We start from the raw sequence: 27,124 nt of genomic DNA, 5'->3' as shown, positions 1-27,124 counted from the left end.
CTCGGTGCTCATGCGATTGCTATGCCCCAAGATCGCCAAGTTTGCATGTGAAGATGCCAGCATCAACCGCGACTTCCCCAGGGCTTCACCTCCTCTTCTCCTCCATCACAACACAGTCAACAATCACGAAATTGACCGTAACATTATCTCACCTGAAATCCGAGACCCGATTCACTGCTTACAATGTGCTCTAACAAAAGCTCCGAAGCCGATGCCCAGGCTAAAGCCGACAAAGGCGGATGCTGTTTCTCCGCGGCTAAAGAAGTCGTTGTCAATGCCGACATCGAAAGAGACGATGTCGAAGTCAGTGGCTGCTGCAAGCCGGCGGGCGGCAAAGAATGTTTTGTCAAGGCTGAAATCAATCCCGAAGTCAAGGTCCAGGCGACCGGGGATTGTTCTGCTGCCACTGCCCAGTCTGCGACCGATGGCATCGGTCAGGGTAAGAAAGAGGACCGTTGCTCTGGAAGGGACGAGCACCCTATCCTTACTCCTAAAAGACCAGACGGATGCTGTTCGTCTACCGACCACCCAGCTCAAAAGCCGGATGTCCAGACCGAGGTGAAGCTTGGTGATTGCTGCGCTTCCAAGTCCAACGCGGATGGCATCATGGCCCCGATGCACGGCGGCAACGTCAACCAGCTTTCCGGCCAGGATGAAATGGCCAACAACCTCTCTGATAAAGACAAGAATGCTATCGGACTTGCTGAAGTCGTGCCCCCTTGTTGCGAAGGCATCGCAAGCAACTGCTGCGACGGTAGGCATCTTGATCTCAAGCTCAACTGTGAACCTTTACTGATTATGTGTACAGAGACGTGTCTGGATGAGCTGGCTTTCCGTGAGTGTGACAAAGACGGCTGCGTTGAGAATGTCCACGAGATTGGCTCCACCACAGGCTTTACTAGACGCAAGGGCATCGCTTGCGACAACCATGTCAAGTCTATTCGTCAGCGTTGGGCAACCAAACTCGAGACTCTGGGATGTCTCTGCCGTTCGTTGTTGGCCATGAATCAGAGCACCTGCTGCACCTCCCTGCGTAAGCAACGCCCGACTGGAAGCACAATTGTCTCAAGAGAAAGCTCTGCTGGTTGCCCCCAGAAGAAGGTCCCATACAATCGCTCAATTTCTACAGGAGGTACCTCTAGTTCGGCTTCCCAGAAGGGACAGTCCATGGGACCTAACAAGAAGGCTTGCTGCACCGGCAAGATCAGCACTGCTTGCCGTGACGAAAGAGTTGTTCTCGATGAAGCTCTAATCATCTCTCCAATGTGCACCAAGACGCGCAGGGCTAGTTGCTGCGCAGATAAGGTCGTCTCTCCAATGATCGTCGAGACTGTGGATCCTGAACAGGGCACTTCTACCACTGAACATGTCGTTATCGGCATCTCAGGCATGACATGCACCGGCTGCGAGACTAAGCTGAACAGAACACTTGGGAACCTGCCAATTTCGAACCTCAAGACCAGCCTGGTTCTTGGTCGTGCCGAGTTTGATCTGAATCCTAGAGTGATGTCCGCCACTGATATCGTGCTCCATCTCGAGAGGACTACCGAGTTCAAATGCACAGAGCTGACAACTCGTGGATCTGAACTGCATGTCATTCCTGAGTCCGACATGAAGACTTTCTTGAGACAGGACTGGCCAGAGGGAGTAACGGCTATGGAGAAGACCAGCAAATCAACTGTTCGTATATGCTTCGATGCGAAGATTGTCGGTGCACGTCATTTGTTACAGGGGCTCCAGCCTTCTGCTAAGCTCGCACCACAGGACGGAGATTCCAGTCTGTCGGCAGGCAGCAAGCATGTCCGCCATGTTGGCCTGACGACTCTGCTGTCCGCTGCCTTGACTATCCCTGTCTTGATACTATCTTGGGCTCCGCTTGCCCCGAGACCTGTTGTCCATGGCTCGGTATCTTTAGCCTTGGCCTCTCTCGTCCAAATCGTTATTGCAGGCCCCTTCTATTCAAATGCACTGAAGGCATTGTTTTTCTCACGCATCGTTGAGATGGACTTACTCATTGTTCTGAGTACGAGCGCTGCCTACATATTCTCCGTCGTCTCTTTCGCTTACATCTTGCGTGGCAATCCTCTTTCCACTGGAGAATTCTTCGAGACGAGTACACTTTTGGTCACGCTCATCATGGTAGGCCGCTATGTCAGCGCTCTGGCTCGACAAAAGGCTGTCGAGTCGGTTGCGATGAGATCACTCCAGGACTCAAAGGCAATACTCGTTACGGAAGACCCCAATACGGAGGTTGAGATTGATGCCAGGCTTCTCCATTACGATGATGTCTTCAAAGTCATGCCAGACAGTCGGGTCGTGACAGATGGTGTCGTGATCTCAGGCGTGTCTGAGGCAAACGAAGCTATGGTGACAGGCGAATCCAACCCAGTCGAAAAATCACCTGGGTCTACTGTGATTGCAGGCTCAGTCAATGGCTTTGGAACCTTACTCATCCGCACTACACGTCTGACCGGAGAAAACACAATCTCATCTATCGCTGATATGATCGATGAGGCCAAACTCTCGAAGCCCAAGCTGCAAGATATCGCTGACAAGGTTGCATCCTACTTCGTGCCTGTGATCATCGCCTTGAGCATCATCACCTTTTGCATATGGATTGCCATTGGCACCGCGGTCCGTGGACAGTCTGCTTCTGAGGCAACTGTGCAAGCCATTACCTATGCCATCACGGTCTTGATCGTCTCATGTCCTTGTGCCATCGGTCTAGCAGTACCGATGGTTGTTGTCATTGCCAATGGAGTTGCTGCAGAGCGAGGCGTGGTCTTCAAATCCGCTCATGTCGTTGAGCTCGGGTGCAAGGTCACTCATGTTATCTTTGACAAGACAGGTACACTGACCACAGGCGAGCCTGCCGTCGTGGCGGAAGAATACCTTACTGGTGATCCCGAGGTGGTGCGATCCCAACTTCTTGGACTAGTCTCTGGCATCAAGCATCCCGTGGCTGTCGCTATTGCTTCTCATCTTGTCGAAAACGAGGTTGCTGCCGTTCAGATCGCAAATGTGCGATCAGTGGCTGGTAAAGGCGTTGAGGCTGCAGTCAGCGAAGACACTACTATTAGGGCAGGCAACTCGCGATGGCTCGGTATCGAAACTCACCCTCGAGTCCACAATCTGCTCAGTCAAGGATATACCGTCTTCTGTGTCGAAATTGGTGGCAGTTTATGCGCCGTTTTCGGTCTACAAGACCAACCAAGAGCTGAAGCCGTCACTGTCATCAAGACTCTACAAGAGCGAGGTATAGTCGTGTCGATTGTCAGCGGCGACGACAAGGAAGCAGTCGCGACCACCGCATCACTTTTGGGCATCAGCACCTTCCGCGCCCAGTGCAGTCCAGCCAACAAACGGGACTTCCTCCGATCCATCGCAAACGCACCTACAAACGGGAAGAAGTCCGTCACGCTCTTCGTCGGTGACGGTGCAAACGACGGACCAGCACTAGCCCAAGCGACCATCGGCGTCCACATCTCCCCTGCCTCATCGACCTCAGACATCGCCTCCGATGCCGCACGTGCTGCTGCAGACGCCGTTCTTCTTCGCCCCACTCTTGAAGGGCTCTTGCTGTTGACCGCCATCTCGAAAGCCGCCGTCCGAAGAATCGCATTCAACTTCCTTTGGAGTTTCGTGTACAACCTGTTTGCTGTCCTGTTGGCTGCTGGGGCCTTTGTCAGTGTGAGAATCCCGCCCGAATATGCTGGGCTGGGCGAGCTGGTTAGTGTGGTGCCTGTTGTGGCCGTTGCCGTGATGCTCAAGTGGGTGAAGTTTTGAACCTGAGAATAGGTAAAGCGGTTGCCTGTCAAAAAGCACGATCTTGTGTGGAAGTAGAGATGGGTCCAGTGAGAGAGTGGATAGTCTCGTCTCAATGGACCTGCCTGCCGATTACAAATATCTTGTGCCTTTTGACAGGTGTTTTGCGTAGGACTCTGTGTTCGTGGGACTCAGGTGGATGATGAATTTATGAGTACACTGATATCTATGCTTCATTGCTTCTCAGATTTGTGTGTCGTTCCTTCTCCTTTTTGCTAACGTGATTGCGCTTTCTTCCACCTTTGCCTTCATACCTTGTTTAGACGATGATTTGCACCATTCCATTTCGTCTGTGGACTACCTGTCATGTTGTTTCGCACCTTCTATGTTTATCTATTGAGTTGTTTCTCTATAAATGGTTCAGATGTAGCTACCTTACTTCCCATATCTGTAAGACTAAGTTGGATCGCTCCTTTCCTTTCTGCCAACTTTGTTCGCTATTTTTTCCCTTTCTGTCGAAACTTTTGTCACTTCGACTCTCAAGGCCGCGAGCGATGCGCATGTTCCACCCATCAAAATGCAAAATAATGTTGAGCAGTAGCACGTCGGCCACAGAGAGCGACTATCTAATACCCCTCCCCTTGGACCTAGCTCTATTTTCGAAAGTCATCGTGCGTTTTTACAGTAGTGTCAGTGACAGGTTTAATCTACCACCGAATCGTTTTGCTGGAAGTCTAGAGGCAGTGGAAGCAAGGTATTTAAGCGAGAGTGATGAAGGAACCCTAGTTTCTTGCCCGTCTCTTCCAAGTGGACTTACAGAATCGTCAGGATACGATTGTCTTCGTTGCTTCCATTAGCGACGAGAGCGAATATATGGAAAGGCATTGCGATATGAGATAAAAATGTCTTCGATAGATCGTAGGAGGTAGTAGGTCCGAATTCCGATTTTGCTGGCATGACTGGTTTGATATCAAGCTCGCTATGGTGGGTGTTTGTTGACTCCATCGTGCCTTCCTGTTTTGTCGACTGGATCGTTGTTTGCTATTCTCGTTGACTGCCTTGTTCCTTCCTTTATAGCTGACAATTTTTTCCATCCAGTGTGTATTTCTTCCCCCTCCTGACTCAATGTTGTCGTGCAGTTGCGAGAACTTCATGCTCTTGAGGTCATAAGAAACAAAGATGTTTCAGCGTTGAGTGGTCATCTCAGATTGTAGAGATAGGGTGTTCCCATCGATGAACAATTTGATCGCTGCGGCCAAAATGCTTAAGCTAGCTGTGCAATGTAGCAAATTCTCTCTTGATAGCTAAACACAGATGGTTGCACTGTAGAGGCATTCGGACGTCCAGACCGCATAAGAGCAAAAGATCAATACGAGAGATGATGATGGAAGAGCAAAAAGCAAAACGTACAGCAGCAGGGATTCCCACGTGGTCACCCACCGTAGTACTAATCTGCCGTTCAACTGCTTATGTATGGCAGAGCGGACGGGATGCCCAGTTTTCAGCTGACTGTGGCCGTACGTGGAAGCGTGGCTGTCAAGTGCCAATAACAAATCGTTTTCGGAGGAGCCGTCACCACGATACGGATCAGCAGGTCACTCGACATCGGTGGCTGTGGACAGAAGGATTGAGACGGACAATCGTTATGAGAGTCAGTGACAATCGAGATTTCATAACAGAATCCGATATTCTCGAGTCTACGACTCTCGAGGTTATTGTGCCTTCTGATGGACGAATGATAGGTCCCGAAGATGCCCAGATGTTCCATCTCAGGGCACTCTGAAATTGAGTTCATGCTAGCATATTTCGAGCTCCAGGAGAGGCGAGTTCGTTGTTGAATCTGCCTAATGATCAAGCATTGTATTGTGCTGGTCCGGGATGATGTCTGTCGTTGGGGACCGGACAAAGATGCTCCGTAGACACACGCTGTCTGGCAAGTCGTCAAGTCTAAGGGCCAGAAAAGCTAGACTCTGCTCGCTGTGCTTTGTACCGAGATGACATGGTCGAGATCAGGTCTTCGATCATTTCGATCATGATCGCCCAGGCTGTGAGAAAGATGTTGCTTCTTCAGCCCAGCACGGAAGGCAAGAATAGACGTGACCAGGATTGAAACAAGCTTCTGCCCAGGCATGGCCGGCTGCGAAGATCACCCACCTCTCACAAGTCCCGTGAGGCTTGTTGTCGCTGACGAGAGTCATCATGTCTCACCAGTATCCGCAGAATGATGTGATCGCCATTCCGCTGGGTCTCGAATGGTAACAAACAGAGCTAGTCAGAGCGCCTGGATTCTCCACGCTCTTCTCTGACCTCTGCCTCGGTGTTCAGACCCCAAAAAGATGATCCCTTGCTGAACCCAAACTCAAAGATGGCTCGCAAGCAGTTGCCTACCATCAATGTCAAACCCTTCTCAGAACCGTGGCACGTCAAGATTGGACTTTGATAAAAGCCCCAACGGTGAGGTAGCGTTGTGCTGTATGGCGAACGAACCATGCTTCGACAACGATAGTCTGTACCTACAATCTCAGCGGTACGTGCACATGCACGTGCAGCCTTGACAGTCAACAGATGGGTCCGCGGATGGACCATGCTCCATCATCTCTAATGGGGTTTGACTTTGGGAGCTTAACGGATGGGAGCATTTGACTGTGTCTCGGCACGAATGTCAACGACATCCAAGATTGATCGCATGGGTTGTTGAAAAAACATCTGCCGGTCTTGTCCAACCGATCGATCGAATGCTGGCGGGCGAGCGCGGGAGAAGACCATCGTCCAGAGAATTGCCGGGTAAGATGGCAGTAGCTAATCGAGTAGAACCACATCCGATACGTGCGCAGCGACCGTCAATGATCATTGCTGTCATCCTGATGGCAAGTCGATCTGTTAGTACGTACATGCAGGTGTAGCGGGAGGTCCTGTAAGGCTACAAGGGTCTTTGGTGATCTTCAGGACGGGTCCCCGGACGAATGCTTCCATTGTCGATGATGGCCTGTAGTTCTTGAATGAACTATGCCGCTTTGGGAGAGCTTGTAGGGCAGCGAGAAGAATTCGTGAGGGCACAACGGTCGGGACTTATCCATCGAAGCCGAAGAGATGGGAAATTGCCGAGACCGAGAAACATTTTCTACAGAGCAGGAGTCATGGCGAAAAATCCCATGAGCAATTTCACAGCGCAACCCCCGAAACGGGTATTTGAAGTTGGGGCAGGGAAGTCAACGAGAAGTGCTAAGAGAGAAGTAGGAAGGAAGTAGGGCTGAGCTGGTCTGTGCTCATCCAAGCTTCAGGCGTGGACCTGGTTAAACTTTTGCTCAACTGTCAAGCCAGAATTTTGGCAGAAGGTCGAAGAACACCGCCCCTGGTCATGAGTCGATTGTGCTTCTCCTGCCGGCACAGCATGGAGTTTCCAGACCGTTTCTCGTCATAGCCGTTGTGCTTGCTGTAAGGCACAGACTCTAGCCACCCAGCGAGCGGGCAACCGGGAGCGGAACGAGCGACACATGCTTGTCTGCAATCAAGCTTGACCATATGTCTATGAAGATTTGATAGACTTCGACGTAGGTAGTGAACAGTATAAGTAGACCTGTGTATTCCTCCCAAGTAGCAGTATCATCATCCTACCAGCTTCTTCAGCTTCTACCTTCGTTTCTCACATCTACTCTCATTACATCGCCACAATGCGTGTTTCGGCTGCTATCGCTGCCACCATCCTGGCTGGCTCTGCCACTGCCGCACCTACTCCCAGTCTCTTGAGCAGCATTCTCGGTCTACTCACCAACGACTTGAACTCCCTTCTCAACTCCTTGGGCATCAAGTTGCAGACCAACGCCAACATCCACGGTGCTACCGTCAACTACCAGCAGCAGTGCCCCTTCACCATCGACACTTCGGTCTCTGTCTCTACCAACGTGTTCAGCCACGACATTACCTGGCCCCTCGGTGTCAACGGCGGCAACTACATCGACTGGAAGACCTTCAAGGCCAACGGTGCCAACCTCGGTGGATGGCTGGAGAAGGAGCGAACTCACGACCCCATCTGGTGGTCCCAGGTCGGCGGTGACAGCGCTCCCGATGAGTGGACTTTGTGCCAGACTCTTGGGTCTCAGTGTGGTCCCATTCTCGAGGCTCGCTACGCCTCGTTCCTGAACACCACCACCATCGATCAGCTCGCCAGTGTTGGTGTTAACACCCTCCGTATCCCTACCACCTACGCCGCTTGGGTCAAGGTCCCTGGCTCCCAGTTGTACTCTGGTAACCAGCAAAAGTGGCTCAAGATCATTACCGACTATGCAGTCCGCAAGTACAACATGCACATCATTGTTGGCCTCCACTCTCTGCCCGGTGGTGTCAACAACCTCGATATCGGCGAGGCCCTCTTCCACGATGACTGGTTCTACAACGCCACCAACCTCGACTACAGTTTCCAGGCTATCGACGGTGTCTTGAACTTCATCAAGTCATCTGGCTACCAGAACGCCTTCACCATTGCCCCTATCAACGAGGCTTCTGACAACCTCTCCGGCTTCGGTTCCGCTGCTGGTCTTTCTGACAACGCCACCAACTGGATCAACACCTACATCAACGGTGTCCTCAAGAAGATTGCTGTTGTTGACAAGCGTATTCCTCTCCAGCTCCAGGACTGCTTCAAGGGCGCTAGCTTCTGGGCTCCTTTCTACGATGCCAGCACCAACATTGTCATGGATTCCCACGTCTACTACTTCGCCGCTGCCGGAACCTACGCCAACTACGTCAACCCTGCTGTCTGTGGCCAGGCCCAGTACATTGCTCAGGAAACCAAGTTCCCTGTCTTCATCGGCGAATGGTCTCTTCAGGTATGTTTTTTCATTTTTTCCTCTTTTTGATTGAACACGCACTAACTTTGGACATAGGCTATGTACAACAACACCCTGGATGTAACTACCCGCAAGACCTTGTTCGATACTCAGCGCTACGCATGGCAGAAGTATGTTGCCGGCGGATCCTTCTGGACTGCTGTTTCCTACTCCACTGCCACCGTTGATGGTGAGGGCACACAGAGAGATTATTGGTCATACATCGACCTGATCAGACAAGGCGTAATTACTAAGCAGACCAACGCCTCTTACTGCTAGAGAATAGTAAAAATATCGAAGCAAGAAGAGCTGAGGATTTTGGCCGGACACACAGAGCAACGGCCACAGATGGAAGATAAAAGGAAAGACATTACGAACGCAATTTGATTCTGTAGCACTGTACATATTTCACCAAAAGCAAAAAGGGATATCCCCTGATTTCAGAAACACTCTTTGTTCATCTGAACCTTGTATATCCAGATCAACATCAAAAGTCGGGAATCTAGCGTCAAGAAGCACAACCACAAAGTTTCTCACCGTCTATCCCATTTGTCATGACTATAATGATTCCACGGCCCCGCCTCAGAAGCAATATCGTCAAGACAACTGCATCGATTAGAACGAGGTTGTGAAGATCTTCTGGTTGTTGCACAAATCAAGGGTGGTGATCGCTTTGTATTTTTACGGTTACAGGAAGTAGTCACCACAATCACATACATTACTGCTTTTACACATGGCCAATTCCGTGAGAAGTACAGCCACAACATCATAAAAATCAGTGTGATCCCTCCAGCGATGTATCCAACGAAGAAGACAAAGGCTAAAGTAAGGTCAAGAGGACCAACTGCTGCGAGGACAAGGAGAAAGTCAGACACCTTGAGCGTCTTGATCGTCACGTACTCAAAGCCACAGGTTCCTGACCGCCCGGCCAACAATCACATCTCCTGGAGCCATCACACCGCTTTCTTGCCAAAAGCTGAAGAGCGACACAAACTATGGCTTCATGATCAGTAGAGAAGGGGGACCTAGTCCAAAAACAAGAAAGATATGGACCTGTTGACGACTGTTCGGATTGACGTACTCGGAAGTTTGCGCACATTAGCTCTGGATCTGGGTTCTGTGTTGAGCGTGTATTCCTCACAGGCGACCTCGGTGGGTTTGGAAACACTCGACGATGCTGGCAACTAAAGAAGACAGGGGCAGGGTCAATAAAGTGATATCCCGAGTGCAAACATTGAACCTGACTTATCTCAACACTTCGGGGGATAGAGACGAATCAGGGAAATTCAGGATTGTGTCACTTCGATGGGTAGGGGTATCATAACTTTTCATCTAGATTTTGCCTGTTACTTTTAAGGGCACACCGATGTCTATCCAGCAGCCAAGTCGACGTGAGGCTTCTCGTCTGACTTTGAAGTCTCGAGATCTTCTTGTTGCTCGTCATAGTGCTTCTTTTCGGCCTGCTCAATACATGTCGTGTTTGCCTTGAGCTTGTTGATGGTCTCGATATACTCGTCATAGGGGTCAGAGTCGAAGACGATACCGCCACCAGCTTGCAAATATGCCACACCGTCCTTGATCAACATCGTGCGCAGAGCAATACATGTGTCCATGGCACCCTCAGTTTCCTGTCCGGTGGTGAGATCTATGCTGCTGTAACCGAAGTATCCGACAGCACCGGCATATACACCACGCTTCTCACCCTCGCACTCCGCGATCAGCTCCATAGCCTTGACCTTGGGAGCACCAGATACAGTACCAGCAGGGAAGATACTGCGGAAGGCGTCAAATCGGGTCTTGTCAGGACGCAAGACTCCACTGACTTCCGAAACCAGATGTTGAACATGAGAGAACTTTTGTACAACCATGAGCTTGTCAACGCGGGTGCTCAAGGGGTCGCAAACCCGGTTCACATCGTTACGAGCCAAGTCGACCAGCATAACGTGCTCTGCGCGGTCCTTGAGGGAGTCACGCAGTGTTTGTGCAAGCTTCTCATCTTCTTCGGCTGTGGGACCGCGCTTAACAGTGCCGGCGATAGGATGGGTGTAGATACGACCGTTCTCGGCCTTGACGAGGAGCTCAGGTGAAGCACCGACAATGTGGAAGTCTTCGCAGTCAAGGAAAAAGAGGTATGGCGAGGGGTTGACGGTACGGAGGTGGCGGTAGATGTTGAAGGGGTGTAGTGAGGTTGGGCGGGCCATGCGTTGAGATGGAACTGCCTGGATGATATCTCCAGAGCTGATGTGCTCCTTCAATGTGTGGACGTGCTTCTCGTAACCCTCCTGACCAATGTTGGAAGTATATTCGTTGCCCAGTTTGACGGGATCTTGTGTGGGCAACACAGCCTCGGTCTTCTTCAAAACTTGCAGCATGCGGTTGACAGTCTGCTTTGCTTCATCGTAGGCGGCATCCAGGTTATCAAGGCTCTCGGGCACCTTGACATATGTGACCACCATGACCTTTTGGAAGAAGTGGTCCAGTACAACGATCGTGTCGTACAGCATGAAAAGCGATTCGGGGACCTTGAGGATATCCTTCATAGGGCGACGGGTCTTGGGCTCAAAGTATTTGACACAGTCGTAGCCAACATATCCAACAGCACCACCGGTCATGGGAGGGAGCTTGAGAGTGGGGATCTCAGCGACACGGCATTTTGAGAGTTCCTGGTCCAGGATGGGCAAAGGGTCTGTCTCTGGTCCATGGCCTTCTCCAGTCTTGAGCATGTGTCGCGGGTCGGCACCAACAAAACTATAGCGGCCGATGGTCTCTGTTGTAGCAGCACTCTCGAAGAGGAATGAGTGTTTCGATTTGGCACTGTAAGGTGACTCAATGAGCTATTGTCATGGTTGCGCCGGACGGAGCGGGACTGACTTTGCCGATACCTTGAGGTATATCGATGAGGGAGTCAAGAACTCGGACGAGATGGAAGCGCATAGTGGGACGAGGTTCGGAGGGTTGGGCAGCTTAATTGCTTCTTGCAACAATTGGCGCACTTCGGGGAGGGTGGGTTGTACACCTGCCTGTGTTGGATGAATCAGCCGCTGTGTACTTTTCACGCAGAAGGAACCATGCAATGTGTGCCTACCATATTGTGTGTGATGCTCGAATATAGGACGTCTAGGAAGGAACACGAGTGAAACAGTCACAGTGGAGGAGGGAAGGAGCAACAATAAAGTTGAGTCAATTGTCAATCGTCAATAATTATGCAAGGCGCATCCGGCAGGCGCGAACCATGACCCGAGCCAAGCTTTTCCTCCCGCGACCTCTTTGGTAACCAACCCCTCGGCTTATGCAGTTGATGCCGTCTGTCAAGCAGCTCTCTGTTTGCGCCTCGTTACAGAACAACTTCAAAATATATGACTTCACTTTTGCAGTTGATCATTATCAGCCTTCACATATTAAGGAAATAACCCTTCACGATTTCATCATCTTGAAACCGCAATAAAACGGCAGAAGTGGCAGGGGTCCCATTACCAAGACTCTCCCAGCCACGCTTATGTGCTCATTTCAAAAGCTGGAGTATCGCAAAGCTTCCAAACGTTCCCTCGATAACGCGCCAACCTTGATAACTTCACCACATTTTTCCCACATGGCCATGTCGACGAGCTTCTCGTCGTCAGTGTCGAGCCAGACCTCACAGGGCTCCCAGTCGGCCTCGACCACTCCCTCGGGCCCACCTTCTGGAGCGCCGCGCACAAAATCATGGCATGTTCCCGGCCCCTCGACGCGTTACCACAAGAGCGAACACGCCAGACCGAAACCCACGGCACGATCCAGCACTCAGCAGCACATCCGTAATCAGTCTTCACTCTCAGCCCGCTCCTCGTACACGGAAGCTTCTGGCACAGCTTCACCTCTGGCGCGTCTCAATTTCACGCGCGACTCGCCCAAGGACTATTCCCACAACCCCAATGACACCATCAAGGCCCGCAACAACCCCGCTACGCCTTTGCGCTCGCCTCACCTGGCCAGCAACAACTTCAACAATCTACGCTTCCAAGGTTCCCCGTTCTCCGACTACTTTACAGACGATACGAGATCCGTAGACCACAATGCCCCTTACCACCCCTCGGACCCTGGCCAGAAGCTGGTCCTACGCCTGAACAATCTCGGTGCCGACATCATGCGCCTTGGTCTTCAAGAAGATTCCGTCTCGGATTTTAACGAAAAGCTGTGTACTCTCGAAGCAATGGTCAACGATGGCGCATTCAGCGATGCAGGCTCTCTGACCGAAGAAAGAGACCGTCGATATTCGTTCCCTGGACGTCTCTCAGAGGACCACTCTCAGGGCCACGAAGCTCGCGAGCGCAATCTTCTCTCGCCTGAACATTCAAACAAGTCACGCTTGTCTGACGTCTGGATGGCTGATGCCTGCGAGTATGCTGATACCTTCACTCAGACCGAGGATGAGTCTCAGCGTGGCCTAGCTATCGCATATGCCACTTCAACCACTCAAACCGAAGAAGAAGCTCCCAAGGATATGGCCGAGTCTGCAGTTTGGGTCAACGACTACACAGATGTCTCAACCCAGACCACCAACGACCGTCTTGTTGCTGATCTGCAGGAGGTTGTTGAGCGTCTGGCCAAGGCAAACGACTCTCTCCGTCATCGCTACGATCAGAGCAAGGACGTCTGCGACACTCAGGCCGTGCAGATTGAAGAGTTGACCACTCAATTGATGATTGTCAAGTCTGAGAATGACAGCCTCAAGCAGGACTTGGGCTTCGACCACTCAGAACTTTTGTTCCTCAAGCTGCAGCTGCAGGCTCTGGAAGTCCAAAAGGAGAACTACGATCACAACAACCACGTCTTGCTTGCCGAAGACTTTGCCCAGTGGAAGGCAGATTGGGACAGTGTTGATGCTCGTCTGCGCTCAAGAAGACAAAAGAACCGCGTCACTTCAGCAGACATCAAGGATCTGCCCAGCCTGGATACTGAGACCCCTGTTAACCCCGAAGATCAAGGCAATTGGCAGCTTGAGACTCGCAAGCACCGCCACGGACGCGTCCACTCCATCACCCTTAAGCGTGTTGATGAGCCAGAGGCTGAAGAAGAGGACGCTCCCCTGATTGACTCGCACTTCGACATTCCTGCTTCGCCTGTTGTCAAGATTGTCTACAGCGAGCAATCAACCCAGACCGAGGAAGCACCTTCCGAGGTTCAAAGCACCCAGACTGAGGAGCCATCTGCCATAACTCAAGGCACTCAGACCGATATCGCCCTCCCCTTCGCCAGAACCGAGATCAAAGCACAACATACAGAGCCTATCGAGGCATTTGAACCTGAAGACGAGATCGAGGACGAGTCAGAAGAAGAGGCTGAAGACGAGATCGAAGACGAGAAAGTCATCAGCCAGCCTCAGTCCCCGCCTACCCAATCACCTTGCTGCGAGAAAGAGCATCTGTGCACAGCTTGTGGCGATAAGATCGACTACTCGTCTGAAGATGAAGCAGACACCAAGACCCCATGGCGAGAGCTTTGCGACGGCCTCGTCGCTTTCGCCGGTATGCAACGTGATTGATCTAAATCACACTTGCACATACTTCCCCCTTCCGCGTTTTCGTTTGTTTCTTGAACACATTGCGCTTTGAAGATCACCAATCTTCCACCCATACCCCTCTCACCGCATTAGCGTCAATCCTGCATTTCCGAATCCTTTCCGCCTTTTGAATTTTCTGCTTCTTTGCACATTCGAATTGTTGTTTTTTGGTTGAGCCTGCGTTGTTTCCTCCTTTTTCTCGTTTGTTTCCATAATGATACCCACCCACAATCACACACCACACACTCATCGAACTGCTTTATCAGAAAGACAGACAGCAGAATTGTATATAGTCCATACCGAATCCGTTCAATTAATCATCATGCTTATATGATCTTGTTTGCACTTGCTTGTCACCTTGCGTGTTTTGAAACCCCATCTTTTTACCCGCTCACAACCTTACTCTTTTGGAAATTGTCGGCGGACTAGTTATTAGTATCTTGTGCCTCCTTCTCATTCTGCCATGAAGGCTTTCTTTTTGTTCCAGCACATCACCGAGCAGAGAAGGTCTTTTCGAGAATTGGTATTGAAGCCTCTATAGTGTTTTGTCCGTTCTACTCTGTCATATGGCCAACTGACTGCGTTCGGGGTTTGACCCATGCCAACCGTTTATATTCATGTCCTTGCATTGGGAGTAAATCGTATAATTTCAAGAGGCGAAACCTCAACTCCTTGAACGTGGCTTCCTGAAGATCAAGGAACTTGGGAGCCGAACCCTCGAGTCGGCGGATCAACTGATATTGAAGAGGACGTTAGGTATGATCAGTGCTCAATTTCAAGCACCCGCGTACTCGGCCAATAGCGACTGCATCCTGGGTATCAAATCCGGTATCCTGAATGGTTTCGTCACCACGGTATCCATTCCTGCATCCATCGCGATATTAATCTGCTCGCTTCGAGCATTGGCGGTGATGGCGATGACGGGCACATGGCCAACAATCTGGCCTGCCTGTTCGTATTCTCTGATTCTGCGCACACATGTCAAGCCATCCATTACGGGCATCTGTGAAATGTCAGCATCATGTTAGACATTCAACGAGGTGGTGTTGATGCACTGACCTCCAAATCCATGAGAACTATGGAAAGTGGCACATTCTGAGATCCAGGGGTGAAGGTTGTTGTTTGCAAAAAGTCAAGGCAATCTTGACCGTGATCTGCTGTATGGACTACGCATCCTAGCTTCTTGAGCTGTTGTGCCATCACGCGTTGGTTGATCGCATTGTCCTCTACTATGAGGATGTGGATCCGATTGGGAGGGATGTCTGTAATTGGCGATGGCAAAGTCTCGAGTGAGCCCTCACTGACATTGGCTCGCCTTGCCTCGGATGATGTATGTGGGAGAATGACCGGACTGGTGACGGTAGGGGCGGAGAAGCTAATCTGTCGTGGCTTTGGCTCTTCGACACAGCGTCTGGCTTTGATGTAGAACATGAAGATGCTTCCAACACCGGCTTCGCTGTGTACACCAATCTGCCCCCCTTGAAGTTCGGTCAATTCGCGCGAGATGAACAAGCCGAGTCCGCTTCCGCCGTACTGTTTCACGCACAGATGAGCAAATGTTACTGGTATAGTGGTAAAGTAATATAACTCACCTGTTTGTAAGTTTTCGGGTTCGCTTGGCTGAAGCGTTGCCATAGAAGTTTCATCTCGTCTTCGGTGAGTCCTTTTCCTGTATCTTGCACCGCAAACTGAATGTAGACTTCACCACCAGCGCCCCATTCCGGCGACGTGGATAGACTTGATTGTCGTGGGCGAGGTTCGATAAACGTTACACGACGGTCGCCTCCTTGTGGTGGTTTCTCAAATGCTGACAAAAACACCGAGATCTTCCTCGTTGGACAATCTCGAGTGAATTTTATTCCGTTTGTCAGGAGGTTGATTATCACTTGGAGTACTCTGCTGGGATCAAGCATGACGTAGTTGAGTCGTGCATCAAGATAGCTCTGCTCGATTACCAGATTCGCCTTGATGTCTGCTCTGGCAAGCTCAGCATCGTACATTTTGAGGGACTTCTCGATGAGTGTTGGCGGATGAACTCGATCGGGAGTGATGACAAGTAAGGATGAGTCCAGTTTGGACAAAGTCAAGATATCATCGACCTATGAGTAGACGATTAGTAAGGTACTTCCAATTGAATCTGAGGTTCGCATGATAGCGATACAAGAATGGTTGCGCGAAGAGGATGATTCATCCGACTTACAATGCATTTCTGATGTTGAGCACAAAGTGTCTGCATTGATAGTCAGTATCGAGGCATTTGCAATTCTTGCAGCACAACTTACAATCGTCTCGGCTGCGTCGACCATCATGTTTATAGTGTCGGCTGGCAAAGTTACGGCGTTTTGTGTGGTTGTGGTTTCGAGAGAGCCGAGGATACCATCCGCAAGCTGTAGAATGGCTGACAACGGGTTACGCATCTCATGCGACACCATGTCGATGAAGTTCTCCGATGCTCTTCGAGTTTCTAGGGCATCTTCTAGACGTTGCGCCATGAGGGTTTCCAGGCGCTTGCGAGGAGAAACGTCTATAAGCCAACCTTGCACTGTGACAACACGGCCACTTTCATCGACCTCTGGGAATGAGATTGTCTCGAGTGCTCGCACGCCAGGTTTCTCACCAGGCTTTGTTGGAGCAACCTTGACTCGGTACTCGGAAGTAAATGGTGTCTTAGAATCCCTGATTCGAGCCCATATATCTGTTGCCAGGTCGATATCCTCTTCGTAGATAGTATCTTGCCATGCAAGTCCACGAGATGCAGCTTGTTCGAACACTTCACGTTCAAGACCAATCAATCGAAGATAAGCGTCGTTGACATACTTTGGGTTGCCATCACAATCAAACATATACCTGTGCCTCGGTCAGCAGTTGACATCATAAACACGATCTTCCACCTCCCCGTGTGCTGAGTTTTGTCACTTCTAGCCACCTCCCACGTATTTCTACATCATGCGCGTGAGAGTCCAGCACACAGGGATGACAGAAGAAACATTACTTACATTCCGAAAGGCGCATTCTGTGCCATACGAGTAAATGTCTCCTCATTTTTCTCGGCTTTCAACGCAATAATCTGTAGCTGCTGAGAAAGCGCAAGGTTTATTTGTTCAAATTTCTCTTGGTCGCGTCTTTGTTCTTCGGGAAGAGCAATCAGAGCAGCGGCTTTGGATATCAAGTCGCACATGTGGCTGATAAAGACACGAGACTCATCGTTGAACAATCTTCTTGGGTTCATACCCAGAACAATGAAGGCGATCTGCTGTCCGGATACGCTTGTTATTGGTAAAATACAAGCGGTCGTCACGAAGCCGCGATCCGGTATGAGTAAAGCCAGCTCAGGTGGAAGGTTTTCTTGCTTCTCTTGCAATACAACGACCTGTTGGGTTCTGCGGGCTTCGGCGAAGGCGGGTCCAAGTGAAGGCCTGAGGAATCGGTCGCCAGGATGGACGACTGGTTCGAACCCTTGTGATGACACTCCTGACGTAATCTGTAATTCGAGTTGGAAAGTATCAACTCGATTTATGGCATGTGCTTCGCTGGGCTCGTTGACTGCTGTATATATCAGGGAGTATGCTGCATCGTGGAGGTTGTTTCGCAACTCCGATGCTACTGACGTCCACAAGTCGGGAAAGTTGTCGACAGTGGGTATAATGGCTTGAACCTTATCGATGAGCTTGCGCCGTTGGTTCTGGAAAACAGAAGACGTGCATTCTTGGTACGTATTCAAGACAGCCACCATCCGACCGTCCGGTCCACTGCAGGGCTGCAGAACGACATCCCAGTATGTCTCTTCAATGAAACCGTTACGCTCTAGTACTGCTTCCATCTCTTTGGCTTCAGCCACTTGTCCTCGGTCAAGGGCTGCTCTTATCATCTTCATGTGTTTGTCGTGTATCTCGGGGCCCCAAACGTCGACGAAGCGGTTTCCCAAGGCGAAGCTGGGGTGTTTGGATCCTAGTAATGATGCAGCTGCCTCATTGTAAAGAATGGCCTGCTCCGAACCCCAGTAGACCATTCTTGGGGCTGGAGAGGACATGATCTGCACAGCCAGTCGTCGCAAGTCGTCTGACCATCGCGATATGGGCCCGAGGTATGTGTTTTCGAAGGGGTACGTCTTGATGAAGTCTATCCATGTCGATTGTCGTACTCTCTGTGGAAATCGGGTCCAGTCAATAATCTTCTGCTGCGCGTCATGCCAGGGTGAATGCTCATGCTCATGTGGAGCATCATGCTCTGATGATAGGCCTGTCATGTGTGTGTCGTCGCTTGGGGTATGTGTCTCGGTGCGTGCCTCGGCCACGCTACCCAGTCGTCTGTCGTCCTCCCACTGGCTGCAATAAATGACCCTCCAGGCATTGCGAAAACGTTTGCTTGACCAAGCTCTTCCACCGAAGGATTTCACGGGTCGGTTACTAGGTATGGCGACACTTGTGGATAGAGATCGAAGCCAATCATCATATGAGTCCCTGGTGACGGTTCGTTCGAGGAAAGAGGTGAAAGCTGCATTCTGAAACACGACACGAGGTATATGAGGGACGGCAACATTCGAAGATAGGACCTCGATCAGGAAGGTAGGTCGGTCATCGTCGCTGAGGAACTCCAGCAGAGAGTTGATGTCGGTTAGACTGCTGAAGAGTGATCCGCTACATGATTGCGAAGAGGTCGAATTGGGCGACATCAGCCCACGGTGAGGGCTCTGCGACCGGAAAGACGAGGCCTGTGATCTTGACGGGTCTACCATGATGATGGCACGGTGGCAGGCTCTCCCATGTTGATGCAACTCGTAATGCTGTTATCCCTTCCCCAGTCTCATCTGCAGGCGAAAACCATTTCACGTTCTCTTCTCCGGTCACCGCGGCATAGCTATTTGTCAATGACGTAGAATAGCTTGTGAAACCGTTTGGCCAGACCTTTTTGAGCCAAAAAGTAGACGATCGCAGGATATTTGTTATCCAGCGTTGGAGATTTGAGCAGTCACAAATTGGATACAGAAATCACCGTGTTGAATGCGACTTTCATCAAAGTCTGGACAAATTTTGAGATACATTTTCAATCTCTCAAAGTAGCCTTGCTTCGCGCTTTGCTTCTGTGGAATATCGACGATCGACGCTGTACGTACTAAATAGGCAGGCGCATGGCATGTGTTGAATAATAAAGTACCTCCGTTTGCTAAGGACTCCTGACGATCGCTGACTCGGAGAGATTGAGGCTCAAATTAAGCACCGACGTTCATCGCAACACATGATATACTTGTAGAAGCGCGTGATGGATATTCGAAATTGCATACGTGCCTGCGCAAGAACGGTGCATGATCCATCTCGTGGACGCGAAATCATGCAGCGAAAGGGGCCATGCCCTCTGATGGCCGTTCTTCTTGCCTAGCGACCAGTATTGATGTCTGATGCTTTCGGAGATCGAGGCTCATGTTCCAGGCATGAGGTCAAGAGACGAGCTTAGAACGGTGGTACCTGCATAGAAGAATAACTTCGTTGTTTACTCTACAGCTGGCAGACAGGTGCGATGGGTCCGAATCGAGAATGACAGCAAATCGGTGACTTTTCAACATGCATCTCCTTTTGCTTACCAAGGCTTCACCACAATCGACCAGTATCATGTAAGAAAGATATCATATACAAGACACCGATCACGATGCCTCAACAATCGCAGTATTACAGCCATCAGGATGCAAAAGTGTGGAGTCTCAGTCTGTAAAAATATCAACCATTCTTTGCTGCGATCGCTTTGCGTCATACATATATCATGACGTCTTTATTTGTCTTTCCAAAGCATATATGTACCTTTCTCTCGAGCAACCATTTTCTTTCTCACACAATCCAATCCAACCCAATTCAAACTTCCATACACAACCCTCGAAACCCTCAAATCACAATGCCTCACACTAAGACCCCCGGTGGCTCTGGCATGTCCGAGAAGGAGCAGAAGAAGCAAGCCCAGAGTACGTTTCGACCTCTGTTGAATCTGTAGCTTCGAATAACACAAGCTGACAACTGTAATAGCCCACGGTACTGGTGCTGACAACGCCCCAGGCCACACTGAGCTCAAGGCCCCCGGCGAGGCCCCTGTCGCCTCTGACTCTGGTGTCACCCGCGTCGGCATCGACAACGGTACCAACCAGCCCGGAGAGAAGGGCATTGGCGGTGTTCCCGTCTCGAACGAGTCCACCACCAACGCCAACATGAAGTAAACTGCAACTTTGCAACATATCCGTATGCATTGAGGAGGGAACATACGTTGCAAGCTGTCTGAAAGAGGGCAGCTTGTGAAGCCAAGGGCTGGTCCCTTCTGTACAAAACATGTTACGAGGCCACGACCTTTTTACTGTACTATAGTCATGCTATGAAGACAAAAAGCATTGAACCTTTACCATCCACAATACCGCTCACGCCTTGAGTTTCGTGATTCGAGCTCGAGACGTTGACATCAAACCGTGTATTTACCAAATGTTTATTCTGTTAGACATCGGATGTAGCTTCTGCCAGGAGTCGGAATACTGTTCTGCGAGCTTGAGACAATTCAAGATAGATGGGTCGCAGCAGCTTCAGAGGGAGGTCTCTTGCCTCAGTGCACCCAGACTGGCAGCACGTGACCGGAATTCGGGAATTCTGCTGCGCAGTCTGGGCCAAAACCTGGGGTCTTTGCGTAGCAAACTAGACGATTTGTTAGTAGCAACATTATCTACTGTCTCCTACCTGCGCTATTAATAGCAGCGACTCGTCACTTTAGTAGGGAAATACTGTGCTTCTACGCTTCCATACGATACTAATTTAAGGCTAGCGACGCGTCCTTATAAATACTACTATGTCGTTAACGGTAGGGCCTACTTTACTACCCTCCTCCGTCTAATCGCCTATTTAGATCGAGTAAAGAAGGCTAGACTTAAGCCCGCGTTAGAAAGCGGACGACATTACCTACTATATTCGTAAACGGCATAACCTTAGTCCTAGGGACTTCGTCGTACTTCGCATAACCGCTAAACCGGAAGAGCTAGGGCCTAGGGTATTAAGCGCACGGCAGTAGAACAAACGCGTCTATATACGGCTATTAGAGTCTCTTAATATCTAAGAGTCCTTTGCCCAGGCCGGCATTCCTCTAGACGGCATTACTATTAAGTAAGCTCGTAGCGAGATAAAGGCCTTAATAGCTAATTCTCCTTTCTTTAGGAAGTAGGACTATACGATCCGGCCGGATATTCGTACCGCTATCTAATACGTTAAAAGTATACGCTATACGCTATTCGACTTCTTATCCGCTATTATAGCACCCTTCTATAGTAAGTCCACAAAAACGAGCTAGGAAAGGCGTGTTATAATTCTAATTAGCAACCTATATAACATGGCCGCTCGTAATACTTCGAATTACTTTATATACCTTATAGGCAACAACATAGCGTACTATAGACTTGTTAAGCGAGGCTAGGAATTTCTCTGCTCGATTAGATATACTGCCTCCTANAGGATAGGCCACTAAATATGCTTAGTTAGCGACGTTAACATATATAAGTTCTATTAACTTATAGATAGCCTTAATTACGTCTCTAGTCTCGCGCGGATCGTTACCGTTAGTAAGGTCTACGAGTTTGTTATATAGCTCGCGGGGGCTAAGATCTTAAGCGGTAAAGTAATCGGCAGAGTAATTAGCGCGTAATAACATTTTAAAGGATAGTAATNTAGGATTCGCTTCGGCGGCAGTAACACGTTATACGCGTTAGCGAAGAAGGAAGGAAGGAAGGAAGGGAGGAAGGGTAATAGAGCTTAAGGTTAGTGAAGTTTAGGCAAAAGTAAAGATCTTTAAGTAAGAGAGCAAAGGCGTCGCGTAAGTTAATAAGATGCGCGCCGCTTATAGATAATATAAAGAGAATAAGAGTAAGTCGGTGTCTTATAATGTAGGAGTATTAAGTAAGGTGCAAGTATAAGGGAAGGCTAGTTATAGATCCGAGAAGTTCTATAATTAATGTTAATGTTAATGTTAATGTAATAGGGAAGGACCTAAACCATTAAAAGCTCGGGTTTTTATGACTTAGTCTTAAGTTAACTAACAGTAATAATTGCCTTATAAAAGACATATTTACATGTAGTAAACCTTCTCGACGATCATTAATAAAGACGGTTAAGGCGGCTATAGAAGAGCCGTCGAGGCCGGGAGTAGCGTACGACACGGTAGTAAGTAGCGTACGATACGATATAAGCATATGCGTTATGTAAGCATAGCTAGCTAGTAACATATGTTATTTCCTAAGCATATTACCCTCTGCTACATTAAACCCGGCAGAAACGATAACTAGATCCAGATCGAAGTCCTATGTAATTAGCATTATAATCTTCTAGAAAGCGAGCATATAATCTACGTCCGTTATGCCTACGGTTCTCTAGGGAATGTTAATGTTCTTACCTAGGCTAGGCCCTTTACTATAGTAAAGATGGTCGCCCTTTAGTCTAGTAGGGTAGAATTTGCCCCCTTAGTAGACATAAAGGGAGATATATAGCACGTTAGGGTCGTTATAGAATGCCTATCGTACGCCGTTACTATAATCTATATCCTAGTCGAGAATAAGGACTTTACGACATATATCTCTAAACTCGTTCTAGTAGGCTTTAACTGCGATAGGTACGTTATTAAATAGATAGAAGCCTATCGGTTCCTTATGTTCGGCATAGTAACTAGGAGGTCGGATTACTATAATCGCGTTCTTAACATGTCTATTAAGAATACCCCGATAAGCCTCGATCGCACCTCTAGCCGATAGCCTTACGTACATTAGAGAATTCTTAGATAGATAGATACTATCTATTTAAGAACCGCCGTCGTAAAGATCTTCGTTCTCCTATAGTTCTAGACTAATAACGAACTCCTAGTGTCGCTCTAAGTGCACCGCGTAGACCTCCTATTTAGTGACGAACCTTGTCGGGATTCTTATAAGTACCGAGGGTGCTAGACTAACTATGCTTAGATCGTCGACTAAGCCCGCATTAACTAGTTCCTTATATATTACGTAGATCCGCCGTAGGTCTTCTAGATGCACGCCCTAGTTAACTTCTAGACGAACCTCTATATTAAACCGTATACGGACATCGTACACGAGGCTAGTCTAAGAGGTTAAATAAGGCAGCTACTCTAAAGCTAGCTTTGCTCTAGTCGTCATTATTTCTTAACGAAGCGAAGGTGTAACCTCTAGTGTTAGTGCCGGTCTATCTCGAGATAACACCGTTTTCTAGCGTTAGGGCGCCTAGGAATAATATAAGCAGGCCTTATTGTTTTATTCCCTATGCCTAAAATTTTGGTACTAGTAAGTCTTAACCCCTACGATATAGGTTACGCTGTCGATATAAACAGTTCGTCTAGGATGTTTAATAGCTAGTTCTCGTAAGAAGCATAGCTAGTATCTATCCTTTCTTCCGTATCCTAGCCCTAACGGTAGTAATAAGCAGTAAAGCATATCTTATCGAGGCAACTATATGCACTCTATATGTCTATTACATCCGAAATCGGTATCTCCTACTACTCTTTTAGGGATAATAGATAGCTACTAGCTAGTATAGGACGCCGCGGCGGCGGCGGCGGCGGCGGCGGCGGACATTAATCTTGTTTCTATTCTTAAGGTTAATAGCGACGTCGTGATTTACTAATAGGCTAGCTGTTACGTTATAATTCAAATCTAATGTCGTCTAAAGTGCTTAGTTCTGTTCTAGTAAGCGGGTAGTAAGAAATCTGTTTAGTTTTGATAGTAGTAAGATCGCTACGACTTATAATAAGATTAAAGGTACCTCGTCTCTTAAGATCCGACCGGTCTTCGATAGAGCTCTACTAGTAGCGTTCGATAAAGGCTCTTAAAACTATACGTAAAAATTAGTCGTATGTTATCGAAGTCGATATAATCTACGCGACTATCTATAACGACTAACGGCTACGATATTTACTATCTTAGAGCTTAAAAAGAGGGTAGTTATGTTATAAGCTAACCTCTAGCTATGCCTTCTTAATCCGACGGATAGCTAGTTCCTTTAGTACTAACATATCTGTTAAGATAATTTAGCCGCGACGCCCGTAATAGGGTAACTTTACGTAGCCGTAGTTTAAAATGACATCCGAGACCTCCTTACTCTATAATCTACGAGATTTAAGGTTACGGCATACGGCATAATTTAGCCGCGACGCCCGTAATAGGGTAACCCTACGTAACTACAGGTCGAAATAATATCTACTATCCCCTTACTCTATCGACTACGAGATAAATATAATGTTAGAGTACGACTAGATTTTAGTAGGTATAGATCGAGGAAGAACTATAGCTATGTTACATTTAACTACAAATATATGTATTTATTAATGAAAGTAAAGGCGACGGTAGTTCTATCTAACTAAAGAAAAAAAGAAAAGAGAAGAACTAAAAAAAGCTAGAGGTTATATTCGACCTCTTGCATATAGAAGTAAAGGAGAAAAGAGGAAAGAGGAAAGAGGAAAGAGGAAAGAGGAAAGAGGCTAACTATATCTATATCGATGTCCCTTCCTATATTCGTCATCCTTTACTATTGCCGTTATTTCTATTAGTGCTATAATTAGATAGGGTTGTTAAAGATGTAGTCGGTCTAGCCTAAGGCTCTTCTAAAGAAAAGTCTATAGAGCCTATCTAGTACGGCTACGATAAGATCCTAAGACTTAATTAGAGAAGCTAAGTCTTTATCGTTACTATAGTAAGGCTCGAAGAGCACCGAAGACTAGTTACGGACGACATCGAAGCGCTTTACTATATGCTCCTAGAATGCTTGTCTATCTACGTCCTATAGAGTAATTATTAACATAGGGCTTATAGACTAAGACTCTACGAGTCTTTCGTCGAGTAGTACGTATCCGAACGTAGCGAGTACTATACGGCTATCCTTAACGCTAGCGACTACATATCCGTATTCCTAGAGTTCTTCGGGGCTAGGTATAGTCTAGTGTTCTATTAATGCATGCTAGTAGGGTTTGTCTTGCTTAGATCTTCGACGAGTAAGGTAGGCTAAATCGATAGCTAGTCTATTATCGGAGGGGAGGGGCAAGGATCGGCGATATTCGACGTCGCGAGGCTATCTAACGCGGGTTATATTAGTAGAAGTACTTATAGTTACCTACGTTAATCTATTAGTTTTACTCGGATATCTACGGACGCTCTAATAACTTACTAGGTGTTGCTTAAAATCGTAGGTCTCTTCGGTTTATAAGATCTCTAAGTAAATTGCAAGAATCGTAGTAACTAAGATTACGGTATGTTAGTAATGCTCGTAAACTAGCTTATATAGCGTAATAGGCGCGGCGCGCCGGTAGGGAAATAATAAAAGGCGTAACCTACAAAGTTAATTTAGCTAAGAGGCTAATACGGTACTAGTCGAGGGACAGAGCATTAATTAATGTTTATATAAAGAAGAGAGAGGGAAAGGTAGGAAGAGGGCTAGCTTTAGTAAACTTTAGAGTTCGGTTAAGTAATAATTAGTTACGCTGTTAGAAGCAATAAGTGAGAGTTTAGCATGTGAATCTGCTCCTATAGCATGACAAGAGCTTAATTTTAAGTAGCACCTATAGTTAGATGTTAGTCGTATGCTTATTTACTTAGTCGTGTACTTATTTACTTAGTCGTATGCTTATAGGGGAGAGTCTATACTACGAACTTTATCCTCTTCCTTTTACACACTTACTGTTCTTATCTTACGCGTCTTACCTTATTAATACCCTAAATACGACGTCGCTCTCGTTCACTCTTACCTTATTACCTATAGACATTAAGTATAATAACGCCTTCCTTTCTCGCTTCGCTCTCGTAGGTGCTAACTCCCGCTTTAGATAATATAGCCGACTAACTCCGAACTACCATTTAAGGCATTTATAATGTAGCCGATGCCCTCGACTATAATTCCTTAAGCTCTAATACCGTTAAGCTCCTTACTTAACTCCGCGACGTAGTCGACCGCTTTATTAAAGACTTAAGCCCTTCGGCCGCCTAGAAGAATCCGCTTTCGATATATCCCTTTAACGTATCCTTCTCTACCGGTAAATCTAGAGACACCTACTATAACATAAAGCTAGATAGCGATCTACCGGCCGGCACTAGTTAGAAGGAGTAGGTTGCCTATATCGAGAAAGAGAAGAACTTAAATAAGACCCTACTCGAATAGAGGCAGTATAGCGACGGCAAGAAGAGCGGGCCTACTATATGCATTATGTATATAGAGATAGAAAACAATACCGTAGATAAATAGCATGCTACTATAGTTATTATATTCTCTTCACAATTTTAGGTCTTCGACTTAGAATTTAATAGCGTAGGAGGTAGTGTCTCGGTTTAAAAGAATAGCAATAAGAGCGTCTAGGCCCCTTAACTATAAGGTATTCGCATAATTTAGGGCCTTGCTACGGCGGGTCTAAACGACTATAAATACTAAGAGGGTCGGTATACGATTAAGCTAGACCGCTAGTCCTAGTTAATCGCTAGCCCTCGTAGTAGCCTAGTAGGTAACGTAAAGTGCATCTCCTCGGCTGTTAAAGCACTTGCTATAGCTATCTTAACATACATAATCGGGGATTTCGAGGATAAAGCCGAGTTCGGGGCCGCCTAGGCTAAAATAGATAGGGGTATAGGNATAAGCGANTTTGTCGAGATGCGGAAATGAGCTAGTTATATGTAGTCTATATAGCTCGGAGATAGCGGACGAGCGCGTAAAAGTACGTAGCTATAAGGATTAGAGATAGCAGAAGAGTACGTAAAAGTACGTAGCTAGGTCTTATAACAATTTATAGGAGCGNTATTAAAGATGCTCTCGTCGTATATAGAGTATTACTATGCCGGAGGTCGAGGAGGAGGAGAGCTTTAATCTAGAACTATAGTAGCATCGAAGGTTATAACGCTACTCCTAAAGCTACTACTAAACCTAGAATCTTAGAACGGTGTCGTAGGTACGCTTTAAGCATTATCTATAGCTCCGTGTTCCTCTTATAGAGGTGTAGTCGC

General features: G+C 48.1%; 8 protein-coding genes across 8 annotated transcripts; 6 read left to right on the top strand and 2 right to left on the bottom strand.

Annotated features, from left to right (window-relative positions):
• Window positions 1-657: 657 nt before the first annotated feature.
• On the top strand, window positions 658-3,786 carry M438DRAFT_274609 (heavy metal translocatin; the record flags this gene model as incomplete). Its single annotated transcript, XM_029900729.1, has 2 exons — window positions 658-754; window positions 809-3,786. 2 exons carry the CDS (start codon window positions 658-660, stop codon window positions 3,784-3,786), a joined length of 3,075 nt encoding a protein of 1,024 aa, XP_029759901.1.
• A 153-nt stretch (window positions 3,787-3,939) lies between these two features.
• On the top strand, window positions 3,940-4,883 carry M438DRAFT_20111 (uncharacterized protein). Its single transcript, XM_029899338.1, has one exon. It carries the CDS (start codon window positions 4,092-4,094, stop codon window positions 4,620-4,622), a length of 531 nt encoding a protein of 176 aa, XP_029759900.1. The 5' UTR covers window positions 3,940-4,091; the 3' UTR covers window positions 4,623-4,883.
• On the top strand, window positions 4,883-5,790 carry M438DRAFT_20124 (uncharacterized protein). The gene has a single exon (XM_029899339.1). The coding sequence runs from the start codon at window positions 5,144-5,146 to the stop codon at window positions 5,546-5,548; it is 405 nt and encodes a 134-aa protein (XP_029759899.1). The 5' UTR covers window positions 4,883-5,143; the 3' UTR covers window positions 5,549-5,790.
• Window positions 5,791-7,382: 1,592 nt separating this feature from the next.
• M438DRAFT_297364 (glycoside hydrolase) lies at window positions 7,383-9,003 on the top strand. Its single transcript, XM_029901948.1, has 2 exons — window positions 7,383-8,591; window positions 8,649-9,003. The coding sequence occupies exons 1-2, from the start codon at window positions 7,437-7,439 to the stop codon at window positions 8,868-8,870; spliced, it is 1,377 nt and encodes a 458-aa protein (XP_029759898.1). The 5' UTR covers window positions 7,383-7,436; the 3' UTR covers window positions 8,871-9,003.
• Window positions 9,004-9,961: 958 nt separating this feature from the next.
• M438DRAFT_335458 (anthranilate synthase-like protein component I) lies at window positions 9,962-11,679 on the bottom strand (the record flags this gene model as incomplete). Its single annotated transcript, XM_029903807.1, has 3 exons — window positions 9,962-11,405; window positions 11,463-11,611; window positions 11,659-11,679. The coding sequence occupies 3 exons, from the start codon at window positions 11,677-11,679 to the stop codon at window positions 9,962-9,964; spliced, it is 1,614 nt and encodes a 537-aa protein (XP_029759897.1).
• Window positions 11,680-12,134: 455 nt separating this feature from the next.
• M438DRAFT_297360 (uncharacterized protein) lies at window positions 12,135-14,457 on the top strand. Its single transcript, XM_029901947.1, has one exon. The coding sequence runs from the start codon at window positions 12,181-12,183 to the stop codon at window positions 14,110-14,112; it is 1,932 nt and encodes a 643-aa protein (XP_029759896.1). The 5' UTR covers window positions 12,135-12,180; the 3' UTR covers window positions 14,113-14,457.
• Window positions 14,458-14,547: 90 nt separating this feature from the next.
• M438DRAFT_345804 (uncharacterized protein) lies at window positions 14,548-19,056 on the bottom strand. The gene is made up of 6 exons (XM_029905531.1): window positions 17,127-19,056; window positions 16,413-16,977; window positions 16,331-16,360; window positions 15,723-16,229; window positions 15,190-15,663; window positions 14,548-15,133 (listed from the first exon to the last, which is right to left on the bottom strand). The coding sequence occupies exons 1-6, from the start codon at window positions 18,863-18,865 to the stop codon at window positions 14,906-14,908; spliced, it is 3,543 nt and encodes a 1,180-aa protein (XP_029759895.1). The 5' UTR covers window positions 18,866-19,056; the 3' UTR covers window positions 14,548-14,905.
• A 957-nt stretch (window positions 19,057-20,013) lies between these two features.
• Window positions 20,014-20,329, top strand: M438DRAFT_335455 (uncharacterized protein; the record flags this gene model as incomplete). Its single annotated transcript, XM_029903806.1, has 2 exons — window positions 20,014-20,080; window positions 20,142-20,329. The coding sequence occupies 2 exons, from the start codon at window positions 20,014-20,016 to the stop codon at window positions 20,327-20,329; spliced, it is 255 nt and encodes an 84-aa protein (XP_029759894.1).
• Window positions 20,330-27,124: the final 6,795 nt, after the last annotated feature.

This window comes from Aureobasidium pullulans, assembly GCF_000721785.1.
Source record: "Aureobasidium pullulans EXF-150 unplaced genomic scaffold scaffold_10, whole genome shotgun sequence".
In the NCBI taxonomy this organism is placed as follows: domain Eukaryota; kingdom Fungi; phylum Ascomycota; class Dothideomycetes; order Dothideales; family Saccotheciaceae; genus Aureobasidium; species Aureobasidium pullulans.
Note: the sequence above shows the minus strand (reverse complement) of the source record. Positions and strands in the feature narration are given on the sequence as shown.